At 41.2% G+C, this 19,629-nt stretch overlaps 1 protein-coding gene across 1 annotated transcript in view; it reads right to left on the bottom strand.

Moving 5' to 3' along the window:
- The window catches only part of LOC133454515 (ras-specific guanine nucleotide-releasing factor RalGPS1-like), a 42,282-nt gene that overhangs the window by 15,296 nt on the left and 7,357 nt on the right, over positions 1–19,629 (bottom strand). The window contains exons 2-12 of the mRNA XM_061733237.1: positions 18,538–18,677; positions 16,905–17,030; positions 16,059–16,109; positions 14,883–14,966; positions 13,007–13,096; positions 12,821–12,913; positions 9,169–9,295; positions 6,030–6,167; positions 5,650–5,743; positions 1,994–2,061; positions 185–317 (exon numbers count right to left, since the gene is read on the bottom strand). Coding sequence (XP_061589221.1) covers positions 185–317; positions 1,994–2,061; positions 5,650–5,743; positions 6,030–6,167; positions 9,169–9,295; positions 12,821–12,913; positions 13,007–13,096; positions 14,883–14,966; positions 16,059–16,109; positions 16,905–17,030; positions 18,538–18,594 — 1,061 coding nt within the window. The 5' untranslated portion in view covers positions 18,595–18,677. The remainder of the gene's footprint in view (positions 1–184; positions 318–1,993; positions 2,062–5,649; positions 5,744–6,029; positions 6,168–9,168; positions 9,296–12,820; positions 12,914–13,006; positions 13,097–14,882; positions 14,967–16,058; positions 16,110–16,904; positions 17,031–18,537; positions 18,678–19,629) is intronic.

Here is a 19,629-nt window from a genome sequence, read left to right as displayed (position 1 = left end):
TTATATATCTATGGCCACTTCCGTCTGACAGGAAGTGATGTAACTCACTTGTTGCCCAGACTGCCACTTCCTCCTGACAGGAAGTGATGTAAGCACTTCCTCCTGACAGGAAGTGATGTAAGCACTTCCTCCTGACAGGAAGTGATGTAAGCACTTCCTCCTGACAGGAAGTGATGTCACTCACTTGTTGCCCAGGCTGTGGCTCTTGCGGTGGTTCGAGGGCGGGAAGTCGGAACAGGAAGTGGGCGTGGGAACCTGCAGCGAGGCGTCGGTCGGGCGGCGGCTCCACCTGCTGGAGGAGGAAACCGACGACACGTCTGGAAACAAAAGAGAGGAAAGACTTTCTCATCTGTGATGTCATCGGGGGGAAATACTAGAGGAAGTAGGAAAAAGAAGTAGACGAGGTACTGGAAAAGAAGAGGAAGTACAAGAGTAAGTGGGTAAAAAGAAGAGGAAGTAAGGGAAAGAAGAATAGGAAGTAAAAGAAAGAAGTAGAGGAAGTAAGAAGAAGAGGAAGTACAAGAGGAAGAACGAAAAAGAAGTGGAAGTACAAGAAGTAAGGAAAAAAGATGAGGAAGTAAAAGAAAAGTAGAGTAAGTAAGAAAAAGAACAAGTACAAGAGGAAGTAGGAAAAAGAAGTAAAGGACGTAGGAAAAGGAAATAAACATAAGAAAGACAATGAAGAAGAATGAAAAAGAAGAGGAAGTAAAAAAGAGGAAGTGGGAAAAAAGTAGAGGAAGTAAGAAGAAGAAGAAGAAGAAGAAGAAGAAGAAGAAGAAGAAGAAGAAGAAGAAGAAGAAGAAGAAGAAGAAGAAGAAGAAGAAGAATGGCAAGTACAAGAAAAATGGGGAAAGATGAGGATGTAGAGAAAGTAAGAAAAAGGAAGTAGGTAAAATAAGTACAGGAAGTAAGCAAAAGAAGAGAAACAAAAAAAGGAAGATGAGGAAGTAAGGGAAAGAAGTAGGGGAAATAAAAGAAAGATGTAGAGGAAGTAAGGGTGAAGTACGAGAAAGAAAAGGAAGTAAGAAAAATGGGAGGAAGAAAGAGAGGAAATAGGACAAATGAGTAGAGGAAGTAAGGGAAAGAAGTAGGGGAAGTAAAAAGAAGAGGAAGTACAAGAGGAAGTAGGAAAAAGAAGTAGAGGAAGTAAGAAAAAGGAAGTAGACAAAGTACTGGAAAAGAAGAGGAAGTAAAATAGGAAGTGGGTAAAAAAGAAGAGGAAGTAAGGGAAAGAAGGTGAGGAAGTAAAAGAAAGAAGTAGAGAAAGTGAAAGAATATGCAGGAGGAAAAGAAGGAGAGGGAGTGAGAAAGAAGAGTAAGTAAGAAAAAGAAGGAGTTAGATAAAGATGTAGAGGAAGTAGACAAGGAAGTAAACATAAGAAAGAGAATGAAGAATGAAAAAGAAGAGGAATTAGGAAAAAGAAGTAGATAAAGTAATGAAAAAGAAGAGGAAGTAAAAAAGAGGAAGTGGGAAAAAAGTAGAGGAAGTAAGAAGAAGAAGAAGAAGTAAGAAAAACAAGAACGGCAAGTAAAAGAAGAATGGGGAAAGATGAGGATGTAGAGGAAGTAAGAAAAAGGAAGTAGGTAAAATAAGTACAGGAAGTAAGCAAAATAAGAGAAACAAAAAAAGGAAAATGAGGAAGTAAGGGAAAGAAGATGAGGAAATAAAAGAAAGATGTAGAGGAAGTAAGGGTGAAGTACGAGAAAGAAAAGGAAGTAAGAAAAATGGGAGGAAGAAAGAGAGGAAATAGGACAAATGAGTAGAGGAAGTAAGAAGAAGAGGAAGTACAAGAGGAAGTAGGAAAAAGAAGTAGAGGAAGAAAGAAAAATAAGTGGAAGTAAGAAAAACAAGTAGAGGAAGTACAAGAAGTAAGGAAAAAAGATGAGGAAGTAAAAGAAAAGTAAAGGAAGTAAGAAAAATAACAAGTACAAGAGGAAGTAGGAAAAATAAGTAAAGGAAGTAGGAAAAGGAAGTAGAGGAAGAGTTTCTCACCCGCCAGGTCCTCCTTAGAGGAAGCGATGCGAGGGGAGCTGTTTCCTGGTTCGATCTTCAGAGACAACCTGGGAGACAAATAGATATAATATTATATACTAGGGGTGTAACGGTATTTGTATTCGTCCCGTCCCGTCACGGTACGGGGGTCACGGTTCGGTACACGCAGTCATACGGCGAATACGCCTGACTGAGTTAAAAAAAAAAAAAAAAAAAAAAATCAATCATCGTTTTTTTTTCCCTTATAAATATCAAAAGTCACGTTCCATTACAGACCTAAATGTGTGCTAGTCTGTGCATATCAATAAATATATGTGCAATTCATATATCATCATAAATTGTAGGCTGTAATAACGATAAAATGTTCTAATTCTTAATTTACAACTGTCCTGAACGCACCGGGGCCGTGAGCCAAAGCGGGTTGGCTGTAAAGCATGATTTATGGTTCTGCGTTAAATCGACGCAGAGCGTACGCCGTAGGGTACGGCGCAGTCTACGGCGAGGTTACGCGGCGACGCGCAACCTTCGCCGTAGGCGCTGCGTTGGTGTAACGCGGTACCATAAATCAGCCTTAACAGTCACAGTGAAGGAGATTAGCGCTAAAGTTTAAAAGAGGACTAAATTTGTACAAAGTTTTGAATGTTACCCTGTTTTCCACGTTACCTGGATTATTTTGGGTTATGGAAGAGGCGACTGCCATTGGTGAGTCAGTGTTACCTTCTTAAATAATTTCTTTATCAGAATGTGTCTTGACCAGCTGCCTGTAATGTGCTTGTGTTGTTAACGAGACCGCCGAGTCTATTCTCTGTTATAGAGCTCAGAAATGATGTTATAGACCGCTGTGTCTATATCTATCTAAATAGATTGTGTCATTTTAGACCAGTTATGTTTTTTTTGTATTTAAGCTGTATCAAAGATGGAACTGAGTCGGTCTGTGACTATCAGAGTTTTCAGAGCCATGTGATTGACAGCTGACAGGCTTGTGTGTGTGTGTGTGTGTGTGTGTGTGTGTGTGTGTGTGTGTGTGTGTGTGTGTGTGTGTGTGTGTGTGTGTGTGTGTGTGTGTATGTGTGTGTGTGTGTGTGTGTGTGTGTGTGTGTGTGTGTGTGTGTGTGTGACTTTACTCTGCTTTCTGCAGCATAGGTCTATAGGCTTGGCTCAATAAAAGTGAGAATAAATGTAGTTTGATGGTAGGATGTTGTTGAACGTTAAAATGACTATCATAAGGGCCCATGGAGAATGCTCCGCCCCCAGACGGCTCTGCCCATGTGCAGCAGTAGAGGAGCCCGGGTTCAAGTATTTATTAAAAGTGCACGAGCCTCGTTACAATGTCCCATCCCGCGCTCACATAAACCAGTCCGTGGTAAAATTAAAAACACTAATGCACAAGTTAAATGTTTTATTCTATTTATTTTACATTTTAATAAGAGATGCTTTTTAGTTTTGTAGCCAATTGAACAAACTTTAACTTTCAAATGCTATGATCAAAATAAAGGAAGAAAAAACTCGTCTTATACATTTGGGACTTTTTGTATTTTTTTTCTGTTGTACCGAACCCGTACCGAACCCGTACCGAACCCGTACCGAACCCGTACCGAACCGTGACCCCTGTACCGAGGTACGTACCGAACCGTGACTTGTGTGTACCGTGACACCCCTATTATATACATATACATATATATATATATATATATATATATATATATATATATATATATATACATATATATCCAGGGTGTGATTTTCCGGTGGGGATGGTGGGGATTTCCCCCTCTGGTTTACACGTCCAACCCTCTGCTGAATTATTTTTATCCTCAGTAGGGACAACATTTACCCCCCCACCCAAAGTATTTTCACCATTATAGTAGTTATTAAAAAGTAATAAAAACCAAAATACACAGAGTCCGTGTTCATTCTGCTTGTGTGTGATCTTGATACCGGGAGTGAGTCGCGCCCACAGGAAGAGGTTTTATTTTGAAAACCAACCAGATTTTCTTGCATTCCAAAAGTGCGACTTCCGTCCCGCCAAAATAAAAGATACAGTCAGTCAAATGAATGAAAAAATGAAAAGAATCTAGAAAAAGCATATCCTCATATTTTACAGGATCACAACCAAAAATCCAGAGAAGATGAAACAAGCTCTGACATTGCTGATTGCAGCTCCCATGTTTTCTGTTAAACTGATATCCAGAAAGAATAAAAAAAATATTAATTTTGTCTATTTTTTTTTATTTGGCACATGTAAAAACAATATTAGGAGAAAATATTTCTGCAAATGCAGTGGTTCAGTTCATGTTCAAAATAGGCCTAAGCCTACGTTATGTAGTTTAAGTGTAAAGATTTAGACAAGAAACAAGTTTTCATAGCATATACTGTTGGATGGTAATTTTTATATATATATATATATATATATATATATATATATATATATATATATATATATATATATATATATTCATGGGTTTCAGTCACGTGACATTTTTTGTTGTCAGCGCCATCTTGAGGACCGACCGAGGACCTTCACGTTGCGCAGCCAATATGACGTCTCACCTAATAACTCACTTAACTCCCGAAGAACAGCAACGGTATCTACAGAAAATTGACACTTTAGGTTTCGATCCGTATATAATAGCTAATCAATTACTGACTCCACTCCGGTCTGCCAAAAACCTGCCAGATTTGTCGTTTGCGGACATATATATCTACCTGGTCCACAATCTTTCTCCATACACCGGCGAAGCTCCAAGCCGTTTCCCAAATCCAACTCAGCCTGGATCATTTCTCCTCTGCTTTTTCCCCACATCTCAGTAATGATCTGACATGCTGACATGTTTGCTGCATTTAACACCACACGCCGCTCATTCCACGCTGTTTGCTGTTTGATTGCGTCACCACACGTAGTTATTAATGCCGCGTTCCATTTACCTCGGAAATCGGAACTGGGAAAGGCAGCCATCTTGGAATGGTAACTCGGGGGTGGTGAAGCTTCTCCCACTTTCCCAGTAGGAAATCCCACTTCGAGGGGCGTTCCAGTTGAAAATTCCCACTGGGAACTGGGAAATTCCGACTTCCGAGGACAAATGGAACGCGGCATTAATGTTGTTTTTTTCCCCACTTACAGGACCTTTTCTCTCCCTCCCGTCCGATGTTCCGGGACCTATATAATAATAGGATATTATTTATTTCTGCCACTTTATTGTGGTTTTTGTGGTGAAATGAGGAGGAATCATAGAGATAACTTCTCATTTCAACTAACTGGATCAGCCGTTCCTCATCATGACTGTTTCCTACAGCGCTTTAACCGGCTTTCAACACGAGTGAAAGGAAGAAAATAAAAGAACATTTAAATATCACAATATCCCACGGCCCACTTAAAGCACTGATAAAAGGTCAATCCCGTTTTTTTAGACTTATTGTTGTCGCATCCCACGGCACAACAGATAGACGGCATGTTGAAAGTCGGTCCTAAAGATGGCGCTGCGAGTACTGTGTGACGTCACATGATATCCATGAATATATATATATATATATATATATATATATATATATATATATATACATATATATATATATATATATATATATATATATATATATATATATATATATATATATATATAATAGGTTTATTCCCCGTAATCTCAGTGGGAACTAACTTGAAATTGTCGTCCTCCACGAACTTCTGCAGCTCCTCGATGTAGCGGACGGACATCAGATACTTCTGGACGTGAGGAAGAGTCGCCAGGTGATCTGGAACAGGAAGTAGGAACAGGAAGTGAGCGGAGGAAGAGGAAGTAGGAAAAAGAGGAAATGCTAGAGGAAGTAGGAAAAAAGTAAGCGAAAAAAGAAGTAAGAAAAAGAGGAAATACTAGAGGAAGTAAGAAAATAAATAGACAAACTAATGGCAAGAAGAACAGGAAGTACAAGAGGAAGTAAGGGAACAGGAAGTAGAGGAAGTAAGGGAACAGGAAGTAGAGGAAGTAAGGGAACAGGAAGTAGAGTAAACAGGAAGTGAGTAAACCGGAAGTGGTCCCACCGTAGCTGCAGGACGTCTGCAGGTCCGATACCAGACGCAGCAGGTTGTTCATCTGGTTGGTTCGTTGCTCCGTCTCTAAGATGCTTCCGGAGGACGGGTTGGCCGAGTCGATGTAGATCAGGTCCAGCAGGAAGATCCCTGAGAACCGGGTCAGAACCGGTTAGAACCAGAACCGGAACCAGACCAGAACCAGAACCAGAAACAGAACCAGAACCGTTAGAACCGGACCCGAACCGGGTTGGTAGTTTGATTCCAGCGGCTCTTTAGCGCCGCCCTAGCTATCATTATCTCTGCACTTTCTCAACATTTAAGCTGTGTCCCAATTCAGGTTCTGGTCCTTCAGGGCTGGATTTGAGGCCGATTACGTCACAGCGGCGCCGAAGGCTGTCCCGGTTGCAAGGCTCCTTCAAATGCAGCTTCTCTTCCCGCTGTTTGAAGGATGCAGGGATTAAAGCAAAAAAAAATCCAGGACGGAAAGTTTTCAGACCCCCCCCCCCCGGTGGTTTAAATTTAGTCATTTCAACCATCAGGGGGAAGGATAGGTTGCAAGTTTGGATTACAAGGTACAGTTAAGACCCATTGGCTTAGCAGTTAGTTATTTAGCAACGTGTAAGTACCTTTAGTGTAGAACATTTTAATGACTGATGGTCAATAACAAGTGAAGCCTCATTAAACTGAGCTGCAAAGGGAAGAAAAACAAGCACAAAAATACTGTAACGACCCCCCCATTCCCCCCTACTCCCTCACGGTGTTACCAACTTTAACATTAGTCACATTTAAACACACATCCATTTCCACAGGTGTTGTGATTGTAGCTGTTATACAACCTTTAAAAAAGAACAAGCAGTACACTTACACTTAGCTCCCAGGCTAACTAAGCTGGCTACCACCAAACTGCCCCTTTAACTCTCATTTAACTGCCCTGATTCCCCCTGATAGACACACCGGTGACAGCTACAAGGCTGTCCCGTCGTGGGGGGGTGAATGAATGAGGGGGTGAATGAATGAGGGGGTGAATGAATGAGGGGGTGAATGAATGAGGGGGTGAATGAATGAGGGGGTGAATGAATGAGGGGGTGAATGGATGAGGGGGTGAATGAATGAGGGGGTGAATGAATGAGGGGGTGAATGAATGAGGGGGTGAATGAATGAGGGGGTGAATGAATGAGGGGGTGAATGAATGAGGGGGTGAATGAATGAGGGGGTGAATGAATGAGGGGGTGAATGAATGAGGGGGTGAATGAATGAGGGGGTGAATGAATGAGGGGGTGAATGGATGAGGGGGTGAATGAATGAGGGGGTGAATGAATGAGGGGGTGAATGAATGAGGGGGTGAATGGATGAGGGGGTGAATGAATGAGGGGGTGAATGAATGAGGGGGTGAATGAATGAGGGGGTGAATGAATGAGGGGGTGAATGAATGAGGGGGTGAATGGATGAGGGGGTGAATGAATGAGGGGGTGAATGAATGAGGGGGTGAATGAATGAGGGGGTGAATGAATGAGGGGGTGAATGGATGAGGGGGTGAATGAATGAGGGGGTGAATGAATGAGGGGGTGAATGAATGAGGGGGTGAATGAATGAGGGGGTGAATGAATGAGGGGGTGAATGAATGAGGGGGTGAATGAATGAGGGGGTGAATGAATGAGGGGGTGAATGGATGAGGGGGTGAATGAATGAGGGGGTGAATGAATGAGGGGGTGAATGAATGAGGGGGTGAATGAATGAGGGGGTGAATGAATGAGGGGGTGAATGAATGAGGGGGTGAATGAATGAGGGGGTGAATGGATGAGGGGGTGAATGAATGAGGGGGTGAATGAATGAGGGGGTGAATGAATGAGGGGGTGAATGAATGAGGGGGTGAATGAATGAGGGGGTGAATGAATGAGGGGGTGAATGAATGAGGGGGTGAATGGATGAGGGGGTGAATGAATGAGGGGGTGAATGAATGAGGGGGTGAATGAATGAGGGGGTGAATGAACGAGGGGGTGAATGAATGAGGGGGTGAATGAATGAGGGGGTGAATGAATGAGGGGGTGAATAAACAGGAATATCCCTCTCCATCGTGGCGGAGCTGGCGCCGAGCCTGAAGCTGCTGTCACGCAACCACTGACATTGCTGAATAATCTCTCGAATATAACCCAGCTGGAACTTAAAAACAACATTTTAAAAAGATATTTAAAAAAATAAAATAAAAACATACAACAAATACCAGTTTGGGGTCGAGAAACAGCCGAAACCGGCGACGGTGGGAACATTTTTCGCGGCAGATGCGCATGTAAGCCTGATTTATGGTTCCGCGTTAAATCGACGGCGTAGGCTACGGCGTAGGGTACGCGGCGACGCGCACCGTTACGCCGCGTACCCTACGCCGTAGGCTATTAGGTGTCAGGTTACGTGCATCTAAAACCAGAGGAGAACTTTACTGTGTGTGCACAGCAAACAGCTGATTGACTGCAGTGGGCGCCGTTCGACAAGTCACCGCGGCGCTACAGACACCCCGGTATTTTTTGTCGGATTTGCGCTGATCTCATAAAAAAATATCCCAAAAAAATCCCCAGGACGGAAATCCGTACCCAGTACGGAGAACTTTAATCCCTGAGGATGCATCGTTGTTTCCTCCACCACCATATCCCAACATTCATTGCGCACAGTCAGAAAAATATTTATTTCCAGAAAAATATTTTCAGATTTAAATTTTTTTCAGAAAAATATATTATTTCCGCCGGCGGACACGCCTCTCTACCTCCTCCAACAAAATTAAAAAAAAAAAAAAAAAAACCCCAACAACTTCTGGCTCCTTTTCTTTCTTTTTCTTTCTTTCTTTCTTTCTTTCTTTCTTTCTTTCTTTCTTTCTTTCTTTCTTTCTTTCTTTCTTTCTTTCTTTCTTTCTTTCTTTCTTTCTTTCTTTCTTTCTTTCTTTCTTTCTTTCTTTCTTTCACCAGGAAATCCCCCACTAGACCGTCTCATTTCACCAGCGTCCGTCCAGCCTTCCGTACGGCCTTCAGGTCTTCCAAGGCGTGGCCTACGAACACCCTGAATTGGGACACAGCTATGGACTTTTTTTTTAGTTTTAGGGAAGTGGGGGCGGGGCTTAGCGAGGAGGGGCGGGGCTTAGTGAGGAGGGGGCGGGGCTTACCGAGGTAGGGGATGCAGGGCTCCATCTTCACCGAGCCGATGTATTCCCGCATGCGGATGTAGTTTTCCTCCTTGGACGTCAGGAAGTCGAGCTTCTCAAACGTAGCCTTGTCCCTCCGGCTGATGAGCTGCGGAAAAGTTCGGATTAGCTGTGGAAAAGTTTGGATTAGCTGCGGAAAAGTTCGGATTAGCTGCGGAAAAATTCGGATTAGCTACGGAAAAGTTCGGATTAGCTAGGGAAAAATTCGGATTAGCTAGGGAAAAGTTCGTAATCAGCTACGGCAAAGTTCGTAATCAGCTACGGCAAAGTTCGTAATCAGCTACGGCAAAGTTCGTAATCAGCTACGGCAAAGTTCGTAATCAGCTCCGGCAAAGTTCGGATCAACTACGGCAAAGTTCGTAATCAGCTACGGCAAAGTTCGGATCAACTACGGCAAAGTTCGGATCAACTACGGCAAAGTTCGTAATCAGTTACGGCAAAGTTCGTAATCAGCTACGGCAAAGTTCGTAATCAGCTACGGCAAATTTCGTAATCAGCTACGGCAAAGTTCGTAATCAGCTACGGCAAAGTTCGTAATCAGCTACGGTAAAGTTCGTAATCAGCTACGGCAAAGTTCGTAATCAGTTACGGCAAAGTTCGTAATCAGTTACGGCAAAGTTCGTAATCAGCTACGGCAAAGTTCGTAATCAGCTACGGCAAAGTTCGTAATCAGCTACGGAAAAGTTCGTAATCAGCTACGGCAAAGTTCGTAATCAGCTACGGCAAAGTTCGTAATCAGCTACGGCAAAGTTCGTAATCAGTTACGGCAAAGTTCGTAACTGATCAGCTACGGAAAAGTTCGTAATCAGCTACGGCAAAGTTCGTAATCAGCTACGGAAAAGTTCGTAATCAGCTACGGCAAAGTTCGTAATCAGCTACGGAAAAGTTCGTAATCAGCTACGGAAAAAGTTCGTAATCAGCTACGGCAAAGTTCGTAATCAGCTACGGCAAAGGTCGTAATCAGTTACGGCAAAGTTCGTAATCAGCTACGGCAAAGTTCGTAATCAGTTACGGCAAAGTTCGTAACTGATCAGCTACGGAAAAGTTCGTAATCAGCTACGGCGAAGTTCGTAATCAGCTACGGCAAAGTTCGTAATCAGTTACGGCAAAGTTCGTAATCAGCTACGGCAAAGTTCGTAATCAGTTACGGCAAAGTTCGTAACTGATCAGCTACGGCAAAGTTCGTAATCAGCTACGGCAAAGTTCGTAATCAGCTAAGGCAAAGTTCGTAATCAGCTACGGAAAAGTTCGTAATCAGCTACAGCAAAGTTCGTAATCAGCTACGGCAAAGTTCGGATCAACTACGGCAAAGTTCGGATCAACTACGGCAAAGTTCGTAATCAGTTACGGCAAAGTTCGTAATCAGCTACGGCAAAGTTCGTAATCAGCTACGGCAAAGTTCGTAATCAGCTACGGCAAAGTTCGTAATCAGCTAAGGCAAAGTTCGTAATCAGCTACGGCAAAGTTCGTAATCAGCTAAGGCAAAGTTCGTAATCAGTTACGGCAAAGTTCGTAATCAGCTACGGCAAAGTTCGTAATCAGCTACGGAAAAGTTCGTAATCAGCTACGGCAAAGTTCGTAATCAGCTACGGAAAAGTTCGTAATCAGCTAAGGCAAAGTTCGTAATCAGCTACGGCAAAGTTCGTAATCAGCTACGGAAAAGTTCGTAATCAGCTACGGCAAAGTTCGTAATCAGCTACGGCAAAGTTCGTAATCAGCTAAGTCAAAGTTCGTAATCAGCTACGGAAAAGTTCGTAATCAGCTACGGCAAAGTTCGTAACCAGCTACGGCAAAGTTTGTAATCAGCTAAGGCAAAGTTCGTAATCAGCTACGGCAAAGTTCGTAATCAGCTACGGCAAAGTTCGTAATCAGCTACGGCAAAGTTCGTAATCAGTTACGGCAAAGTTCGTAATCAGCTACGGCAAAGTTCGTAATCAGCTACGGCAAAGTTCGGATCAGCTACGGCAAAGTTCGTAATCAGCTACGACAAAGTTCGGATCAGCTACGGCAAAGTTCGGATCAACTACGGCAAAGTTCGGATCAACTACGGCAAAGTTCGGATCAACTACGGCAAAGTTCGTAATCAGCTACGGCAAAGTTCGTAATCAGCTAAGGCAAAGTTCGTAATCAGTTACGGCAAAGTTCGTAATCAGCTACGGCAAAGTTCGTAATCAGCTACGGCAAAGTTCGTAATCAGCTAAGGCAAAGTTCGTAATCAGCTACGGCAAAGTTCGTAATCAGCTAAGGCAAAGTTCGTAATCAGCTACGGCAAAGTTCCAAATCAGCTACGGAAAAGTTCGTAATCAGCTACGGCAAAGTTCGTAATCAGCTACGGCAAAGTTCGTAATCAGCTACGGAAAAGTTCGTAATCAGCTACGGCAAAGTTCGTAATCAGCTACGGCAAAGTTCGTAATCAGCTACGGCAAAGTTCGTAATCAGTTACGGCAAAGTTCGTAACTGATCAGCTACGGAAAAGTTCGTAATCAGCTACGGCAAAGTTCGTAATCAGCTACGGCAAAGTTCGTAATCAGCTACGGCAAAGTTCGTAATCAGCTAAGTCAAAGTTCGTAATCAGCTACGGAAAAGTTCGTAATCAGCTACGGCAAAGTTCGTAATCAGCTACGGCAAAGTTCGTAATCAGCTACGGCAAAGTTCGTAATCAGCTACGGAAAAGTTCGTAATCAGCTACGGCAAAGTTCGTAATCAGCTACGGCAAAGTTCGTAATCAGCTACGGAAAAGTTCGTAATCAGCTACGGCAAAGTTCGTAATCAGCTACGGCAAAGTTCGTAATCAGCTACGGCAAAGTTCGTAATCAGTTACGGCAAAGTTCGTAACTGATCAGCTACGGAAAAGTTCGTAATCAGCTACGGCAAAGTTCGTAATCAGCTACGGCAAAGTTCGTAATCAGCTAAGTCAAAGTTCGTAATCAGCTACGGAAAAGTTCGTAATCAGCTACGGCAAAGTTCGTAATCAGCTACGGCAAAGTTCGTAATCAGCTACGGCAAAGTTCGTAATCAGCTACGGAAAAGTTCGTAATCAGCTACGGCAAAGTTCGTAATCAGCTACGGCAAAGTTCGTAATCAGCTACGGAAAAGTTCGTAATCAGCTACGGCAAAGTTCGTAATCAGCTACGGCAAAGTTCGTAATCAGCTACGGCAAAGTTCGTAATCAGTTACGGCAAAGTTCGTAACTGATCAGCTACGGAAAAGTTCGTAATCAGCTACGGCAAAGTTCGTAATCAGCTACGGCAAAGTTCGTAATCAGCTACGGCAAAGTTCGTAATCAGCTACGGCAAAGTTCGTAATCAGTTACGGCAAAGTTCGGATCAACTACGGCAAAGTTTGGGCTTGAAAATGTCTTGCCCTACGAGGTTTGTACATACTACTAGATTTATGTGTGCATACTATAATTCTGAGTACATACTACTTTAATTCCGAGTGCATACTACTAGATTTATACATAATACTTGATTAGATTATTAAATTAAATTATTGTTCCTGGTTTAACCTCTAATCCTCCGACTGATTTCTCGGTTTAACCAGTTTAACCTCTAATCCTGTAACGGTTTCTTACCCCCCAGGTTTAACCTCTAATCCTGTAACGGTTTCTTACCCCCCAGGTCTTGGTGAGCCTGAAGATCGGAGCGCTCTGCAGCGCCGACACGACCGACACCAGCGAGTGCAGATTGTTCAGATCCAGAAGTTTCTGCAGAAACAAATAATGAAACAAGTAAAAGTAAAATAAGTAAAATAAGAATAAATAACTAAAGTAAAACGAGACAAACGGGGGAAACTTCACCTTGGCTATTTTGACGAAGTGGCTCAGAATCGCAGCTCGGATCTTCAGAGTTTTGGCCGTTAAGATCTCCCTCACCAGCCAGAAGCTCACCTGAAAAACCAGTTAAAAAACGGTTACACGTTACCTGAAAAACCAGTTAAAAAACGGTTACACGTTACCTGAAAAACCAGTTAAAAAACAAGACGGTTACCTGAAAAGCCAGTTACAAAACGGTTACACGTTACCTGAAAACGAGTTAAAAAACACTTAACTGAAAAAGCACGAATAAACGTACGAAAAAATGCACAAACGCATGAAAAAACGCACACACGCACACACGAAAAAATGCAGGAAAAAAACGTAGAGAAAAAAGCCGAAATGTCAATGAAAAAAGTTGAAATGTCGAGAAAAAAGTCAAAATGTTGAAGAAAAAAGTTGAAATGTTGAAGAAAAAGTCAAAATTTTGAGAAAAAAAGTTGAAATGTCGAGAAAAAAAGTCAAAATGTTAAGATTAAAAAGGAAAGGAAAAAGAAAAAAGAAAAAAATGGAAAAAGGAGAAAAAAAGAAAAAAAGAAGAAAAAAAGGAGAAAAAAAGAAGGAATTGAGTCCAAATTTTGAGAAAAAAGCCAAAATGTCGAAAACGCATGAATAAACGCACAAAAACGTTACCTGAAAACTAGTATTGTTACCTGAATACTACTTGCTTGTGCATACTTGATTTGTGTATACTTGATTTGTGCATACTACTTGTTATGTGCATACTACTTGATTTATGCATACTTGATTCATGCATACTTGATTTGTGCATACTACTTGTTATGTGCATACTACTTGATTTATGCATACTTGATTCATGCATACTTGATTTGTGCATACTACTTGTTATGTGCATACTACTTGATTTATGCATACTTGATTCATGCATACTTGATTTGTGCATACTACTTGTTATGTGCATACTACTTGATTTATGCATACTTGATTTGTGCATACTACTAGATTTGTGCATACTACTTGATTTATGCATACTTGGTTTGTGCATACTACTTGATTTGTGCATACTACTTGATTTATGCATACTTGATTTGTGCATACTACTAGATTTGTGCATACTACTTGATTTATGCATACTTGATTTGTGCATACTACTTGATTTATGCATACTACTTGATTTGTGCATACTTGATTTGTGCATACTACTTGTTATGTGCATACTACTTGATTTATGCATACTTGATTCGTGCATACTACTTGATTTGTGCATACTACTTGATTTGTGCATTCTACTTGATTTGTGCATACTAGATTTATGCATACTAGATTTGTGCATACTAGATTTGTGCATACTAGATTTATGCATACTAGATTTGTGCATACTAGATTTGTGCATACTAGATTTATGCATACTAGATTTGTGCATACTAGATTTGTGCATACTACTTGATTCGTCTTCACTAACGCTTTAAGGAGGTTGAAACCCTTTTTTTATTTCCTGCTGTTTCAGTAAATCCCCCACAATGCAATGCAACCTTTACTTCTGGCATGTCCTTTGTGTCCGTCTTCAGGTACTACAGTAGGTACTAGTATGTACTACAGTATGTATTACTTGGTACCTGGTTAGTAGGTAGTATTAACTACAGTATGTACTACAGTAGGTACTATTATGTACTACAGTAGGTACTAGTATGTACTACAGTAGGTACTAGTATGTACTACAGTAGGTACTAGTATGTACTACAGTATGTATTACTTGGTACCTGGTTAGTAGGTAGTATTAACTACAGTATGTACTACAGTAGGTACTATTATGTACTACAGTAGGTACTAGTATGTACTACAGTAGGTACTAGTATGTACTACAGTAGGTACTAGTATGTACTACAGTATGTACTTGTACCTGGTTGAAGCGCCGTGTAAACGCCACCACGTTGGGCGCGAGGCTGTGCTTCTCCTTCCCGTTCCACCCGCAGCTCGTTAGCTCCTGAAACCAGACAAAACACATTAGTACATACTACTGGGTTAGTACATACTAGATTAGTACATACTAGATTAGTACATACTACTGGGTTAGTACATACTAGATTAGTACGTACTAGATTAGTACATACTAGATTAGTACATACTACTGGGTTAGTACATACTAGATTAGTACATACTACTGGGTTAGTACGTACTAGATTAGTACATACTAGATTAGTACATACTACTAGATTAGTACATACTAGATTAGTACATACTAGATTAGTACATACTAGATTAGTACATACTACTGGGTTAGTACATACTAGATTACTACATACTAGATTAGTACGTACTACTGGGTTAGTACATACTAGATTAGTACATACTACTGGGTTAGTACATACTGGCTTAGTACATACTACTGGATTAGTACATACTAGATTAGTACATACTAGATTAGTACATACTACTGGGTTAGTACATACTAGATTAGTACATACTAGATTAGTACATACTAGATTACTACATACTAGATTAGTACATACTACTGGGTTAGTACATACTAGATTAGTACATACTACTGGGTTAGTACATACTAGATTAGTACATACTACTGGGTTAGTACATACTAGATTAGTACATACTACTAGGTTAGTACGTACTAGATTAGTACATACTACTAGATACTACTATTAGTATGTACTACGTACTAATGAGACACGATTAAAAGATAAAAGAAAACAGCTGTTTGTTTAGTTATTTGTATTTATATATATATATATATATATATATATATAAAATATTAAATATTAACAAAGAAAGTTGTAGGAGCCATTATTTGTCTGTTGTGTTTATTTTAAGTTGTCACTCGGTGTTAGTTCAGACGGGGGTTTGGGTCACCGTCATGACCGGTACAACTGGTATTTAGGCCCAGGTTTACTGGGCACCTTTTCTACCAGCCAGAACCATCACAATCATTCAGATCACTCCATAAACATACTATAAACATGCTTTAAATTAACAGTAACGATAATAATGGGAACTTCATTCATTCATTCACTCATCCATCAGCTGAGCGTGTCACCCAGGAAAGTCGCTATAAAAGTCTCACCTCGGGATGAATCGCTCTGAAAACCGGCGCGTCTATCAGCGTGATCTGGCTCTGAAATAAGACATGACATATATGACATATATATATATATACATGTATATATATATATTTATTTGTGAATGATTTCTCCTAAATATTTAGTAATAACCAGGAAAAGCCGCCCAAATCTATCATTTTCAGCCTGAAATTTGCCCAACCTGGCAACACAAATTTAGGAAGATTCTCCACAAAATGATGAAATAAACTTTTTTAATGATTAAGATTCTAAAATTTAAGTTTAAATTTAACCCTTGGATCAAGATTTAAGACTTTTTAAGACCATTTTCAAACTAAATTTAGGTTGAGGTTGCCAGATCTGGCAGATTCCAGCCCAAATGTGAAAAGAGGAGGGGGGGAAAATATATAAAAATTAAGCTTTTTATACGTATAAAAAGAAGAGAAAGAGAGGAAAGGAAATATGAAAAAAAGAGGAAAAAAGGAAAAAAGGAGAGGAAAACATATTTTAAAAAGAAGCTTTTTATACGTATAAAAAAAGAGAAAAAAAGAAGAAAAAAATGAAAGAGGGAAAAAAGAAAAAAGAGAGTAAAAAATATGAAGCTTTTTATATGTATAAAAAAAAGAGAAAAAAAGAAAAAAAAGATGAAAAAAGATTTAAAAAAAAGACCATTTTCAAAGAAGATTCCAGCCCAAATATAACATCAGTGAGTTTATCGTGTTTATGTTTCTACTTTTTTAACTTTTTGGTGAATCATTTCTCCTAAATATTTAGTAAAAAAACAGATTGGATCGAGATTTAAGACAAATTAAGACGTTTACGGTTTCAAAAAAGTAATAAAAAGAACTCACGGCGAACTCCTCGGGCGTCACGCGGAGCACGTCGAAGACGACGGCGTCGTAGCTCTTAGCCGCGTTAGCATCGTAGCTCTTAGAGCCGTAGCCGAGTCCGTCCAGCGAGTCCGAGCTGCTGCTAGCCTGACGGACGCAAGACGCAGCCGTCAGAAATAAATACATAAATAAATAAAATAATAAAAATAAAAATAGGGCTTGGTCACCAAGGTGCATTCTGGGTTGCGGCGGCCATTTTGGCAGCCTCGTGAGTGTAAACAAACAGCAGTGTGGTAGCACGGAACGCAGAAAAAACAACACGGCAACGGTTACCATGGTTACCATGGTTACCATGGTTACAGAATAACCCACAACACAGCAACGGGTTACCATGGTTACCATGGTTACAGAATAACCCACAACACAGCAACGGGTTACCATGGTTACCAGTGTGGGCGCCATGGGCGGGCACCAGGGGGCAGTGCCCGCTTACTTCAGTCACTGGGCCCCCTCACTTTTCTTCTTTGCCGGTAAACAAATTTCCCGAAAGCGAACTATTGCGAACCAAAGAGAGATTGCGGACGTGAGCTGAGTGTGTCCTGTGTGTTTTCCTCTAAAGCCTTTTTCACATAGAGGGCGCACAGCGGCGTCTCTGTGTACCGTGTATGTGCTGCCTCCTCGCAAGTGTGCAGGGTCTGCAGCCGAGGTCGGCGCCGCGCACCGGGGCGTCTCTGTGAGGAGCTGTGGGATGAGACTCTTTTAACAATAAAATGTTCATTTAAAATAAAATATAGCATTTCCATGCCTCATATCAGGATCAATTGAATCATTTATCAATATATGAAACTTTTTTTCGGTCGCCAAGCAACCTGCAACAAATATGTTCAGGGGTCTCCAACTCCGGTCCTGGATCCACCCATCCAGCATGTTTTAGGAGTTTCCCTGCATGAACACACCTGATTCTAATCAAGGGTCGTCATTAACTTGTCATCAAGGTCTGGACAGTTCTGTTGTTGACACAGCTCCTTGTATCACGGTGCTGAAGCAGGAAACATCTAAAACATGCAGGACCAGAGTTGGAGACCCATGCGCGCCCTGCTTTGCTCCGAGTCTGCGCCCACTCGCCGCCGACTCTGCTCCACCTGCGCCGAGTCTGCGCTGAGTCTGCGCCACCCCGTTCTATATGAAAAAGCCCTCAGAGGACTGACACTGAGTCTTTTTTAGACATTTTGTTCACATTTTCACTGTCAACTGCGGATTCTGGTGTTTTCCTCTTTGCAGCAAGTTTAAACAAATCCTCCTCCATTACAGTATCCTCCTCTCCATCCAACACAGACTCAGCCTCAGACTCTGCAATCTCGCTCTACACCGGTCGCTTCGCTCTGCACAAAAACCTGCGCCCCACTTTGCGCTTCGCCCGGCGCCCGGCGCAGCAGAGCCGGCTGTCAGCTCTGACAGCCGGCTCTGCTGCCTGGCGTTCCCCCGCTCTGTCGGGGCATGAACGGATCAACTTGATATATTGAAAACATGTATGTGACCTCGTTGGCTCCGCCAGGTGATGACATCAAGACGACCAAGCCCTATTTAAAAAAGAGACCCCGCCCCCTGACCCAGAAGCCCCGCCCCCTGACCCAGAAGCCCCGCCCTCTCTTACCTCGGTTGCGAGCGAGTCGACGCTAGCGCAGTCCGAGAGCCCGTTCCTGCGATACATGCTAGCTAGCGTCGCTAGCTGGGGGGGAGGGGCTTTAACGACGGGGGCGGGGCTTCAGGGGGCGGGGCTCCGCTCACCCATGCCTGGAGAGAGAGAGAGAGAGAGAGAGAAAGAGAGGACGAGATGCTTTAGCCTTTCTAGCAGTTGTTGGTCTCCATGGAAACACCTTAACTCCGCCTTCAAATTTTTGCAAATCAAAATTTCTGTTCATAAAACCAAACACCTGGAACCGGGATAAATATATATGTATATATATGTATATATATATATATATATATATATATATATATATATATATATATATATATATATATATATATTTATTATATACATATAAATACACATTATATACATGTATACTGTACATTGTTCCTGTAATGACCAAAATAGCTAAAATCATTCCTGTATTTAAATCTGTTGACAAAAATGACAATTATCAATTATGACAATTTTTTATGAAAATTATCGGCCCATATCAATACTACCTACATTCTCCAAAATACTGGAGAGAGTTGTTTTCAATAGAGAGTGATTATCTTAATAAATTAAATATAATTACACCCTCTCAGTTAGGGGTGGGCAAAAATATCGATATGGCAATAATTCCAGCTGATTCAATATCGATATTCAAAATTTGAATATCGATTTTAATTTTTTATTTTAATTTTTTTTCCAATATTTTTTATCCCCGATCTTTTTCCCATTACATCACCCAGTGCTCCTACCTAAGTGACAGTCCTGGGCATTGCCACTCTCTACCAACCCCGGGAGGGCCCTGCACTGAGCTCAGGTTTTATTTCACGTTTTATTTCATTTTATAATTTATTTTTTATATAACACAAATGCCTGTCCTTAAAAAATGAAAAATAATGGACAGAGGTTTATTTATTTATGGATTAATATCTATACTGACTGATCACTGTGCCTGTCCTTGGTTTTAGTTCCATCTTTCTGGTGTTTATTATCATTTGCCACATAATTAAAGCAACCTCATACTAAATTTAATGTTAATTTCATATGATGTAAATAATATGA

This window comes from Cololabis saira, chromosome 11 (assembly GCF_033807715.1).
Source record: "Cololabis saira isolate AMF1-May2022 chromosome 11, fColSai1.1, whole genome shotgun sequence".
Classification (NCBI taxonomy): Eukaryota; Metazoa; Chordata; class Actinopteri; order Beloniformes; family Belonidae; genus Cololabis; species Cololabis saira.
This window is presented reverse-complemented; position numbering and strand designations above follow the sequence as displayed.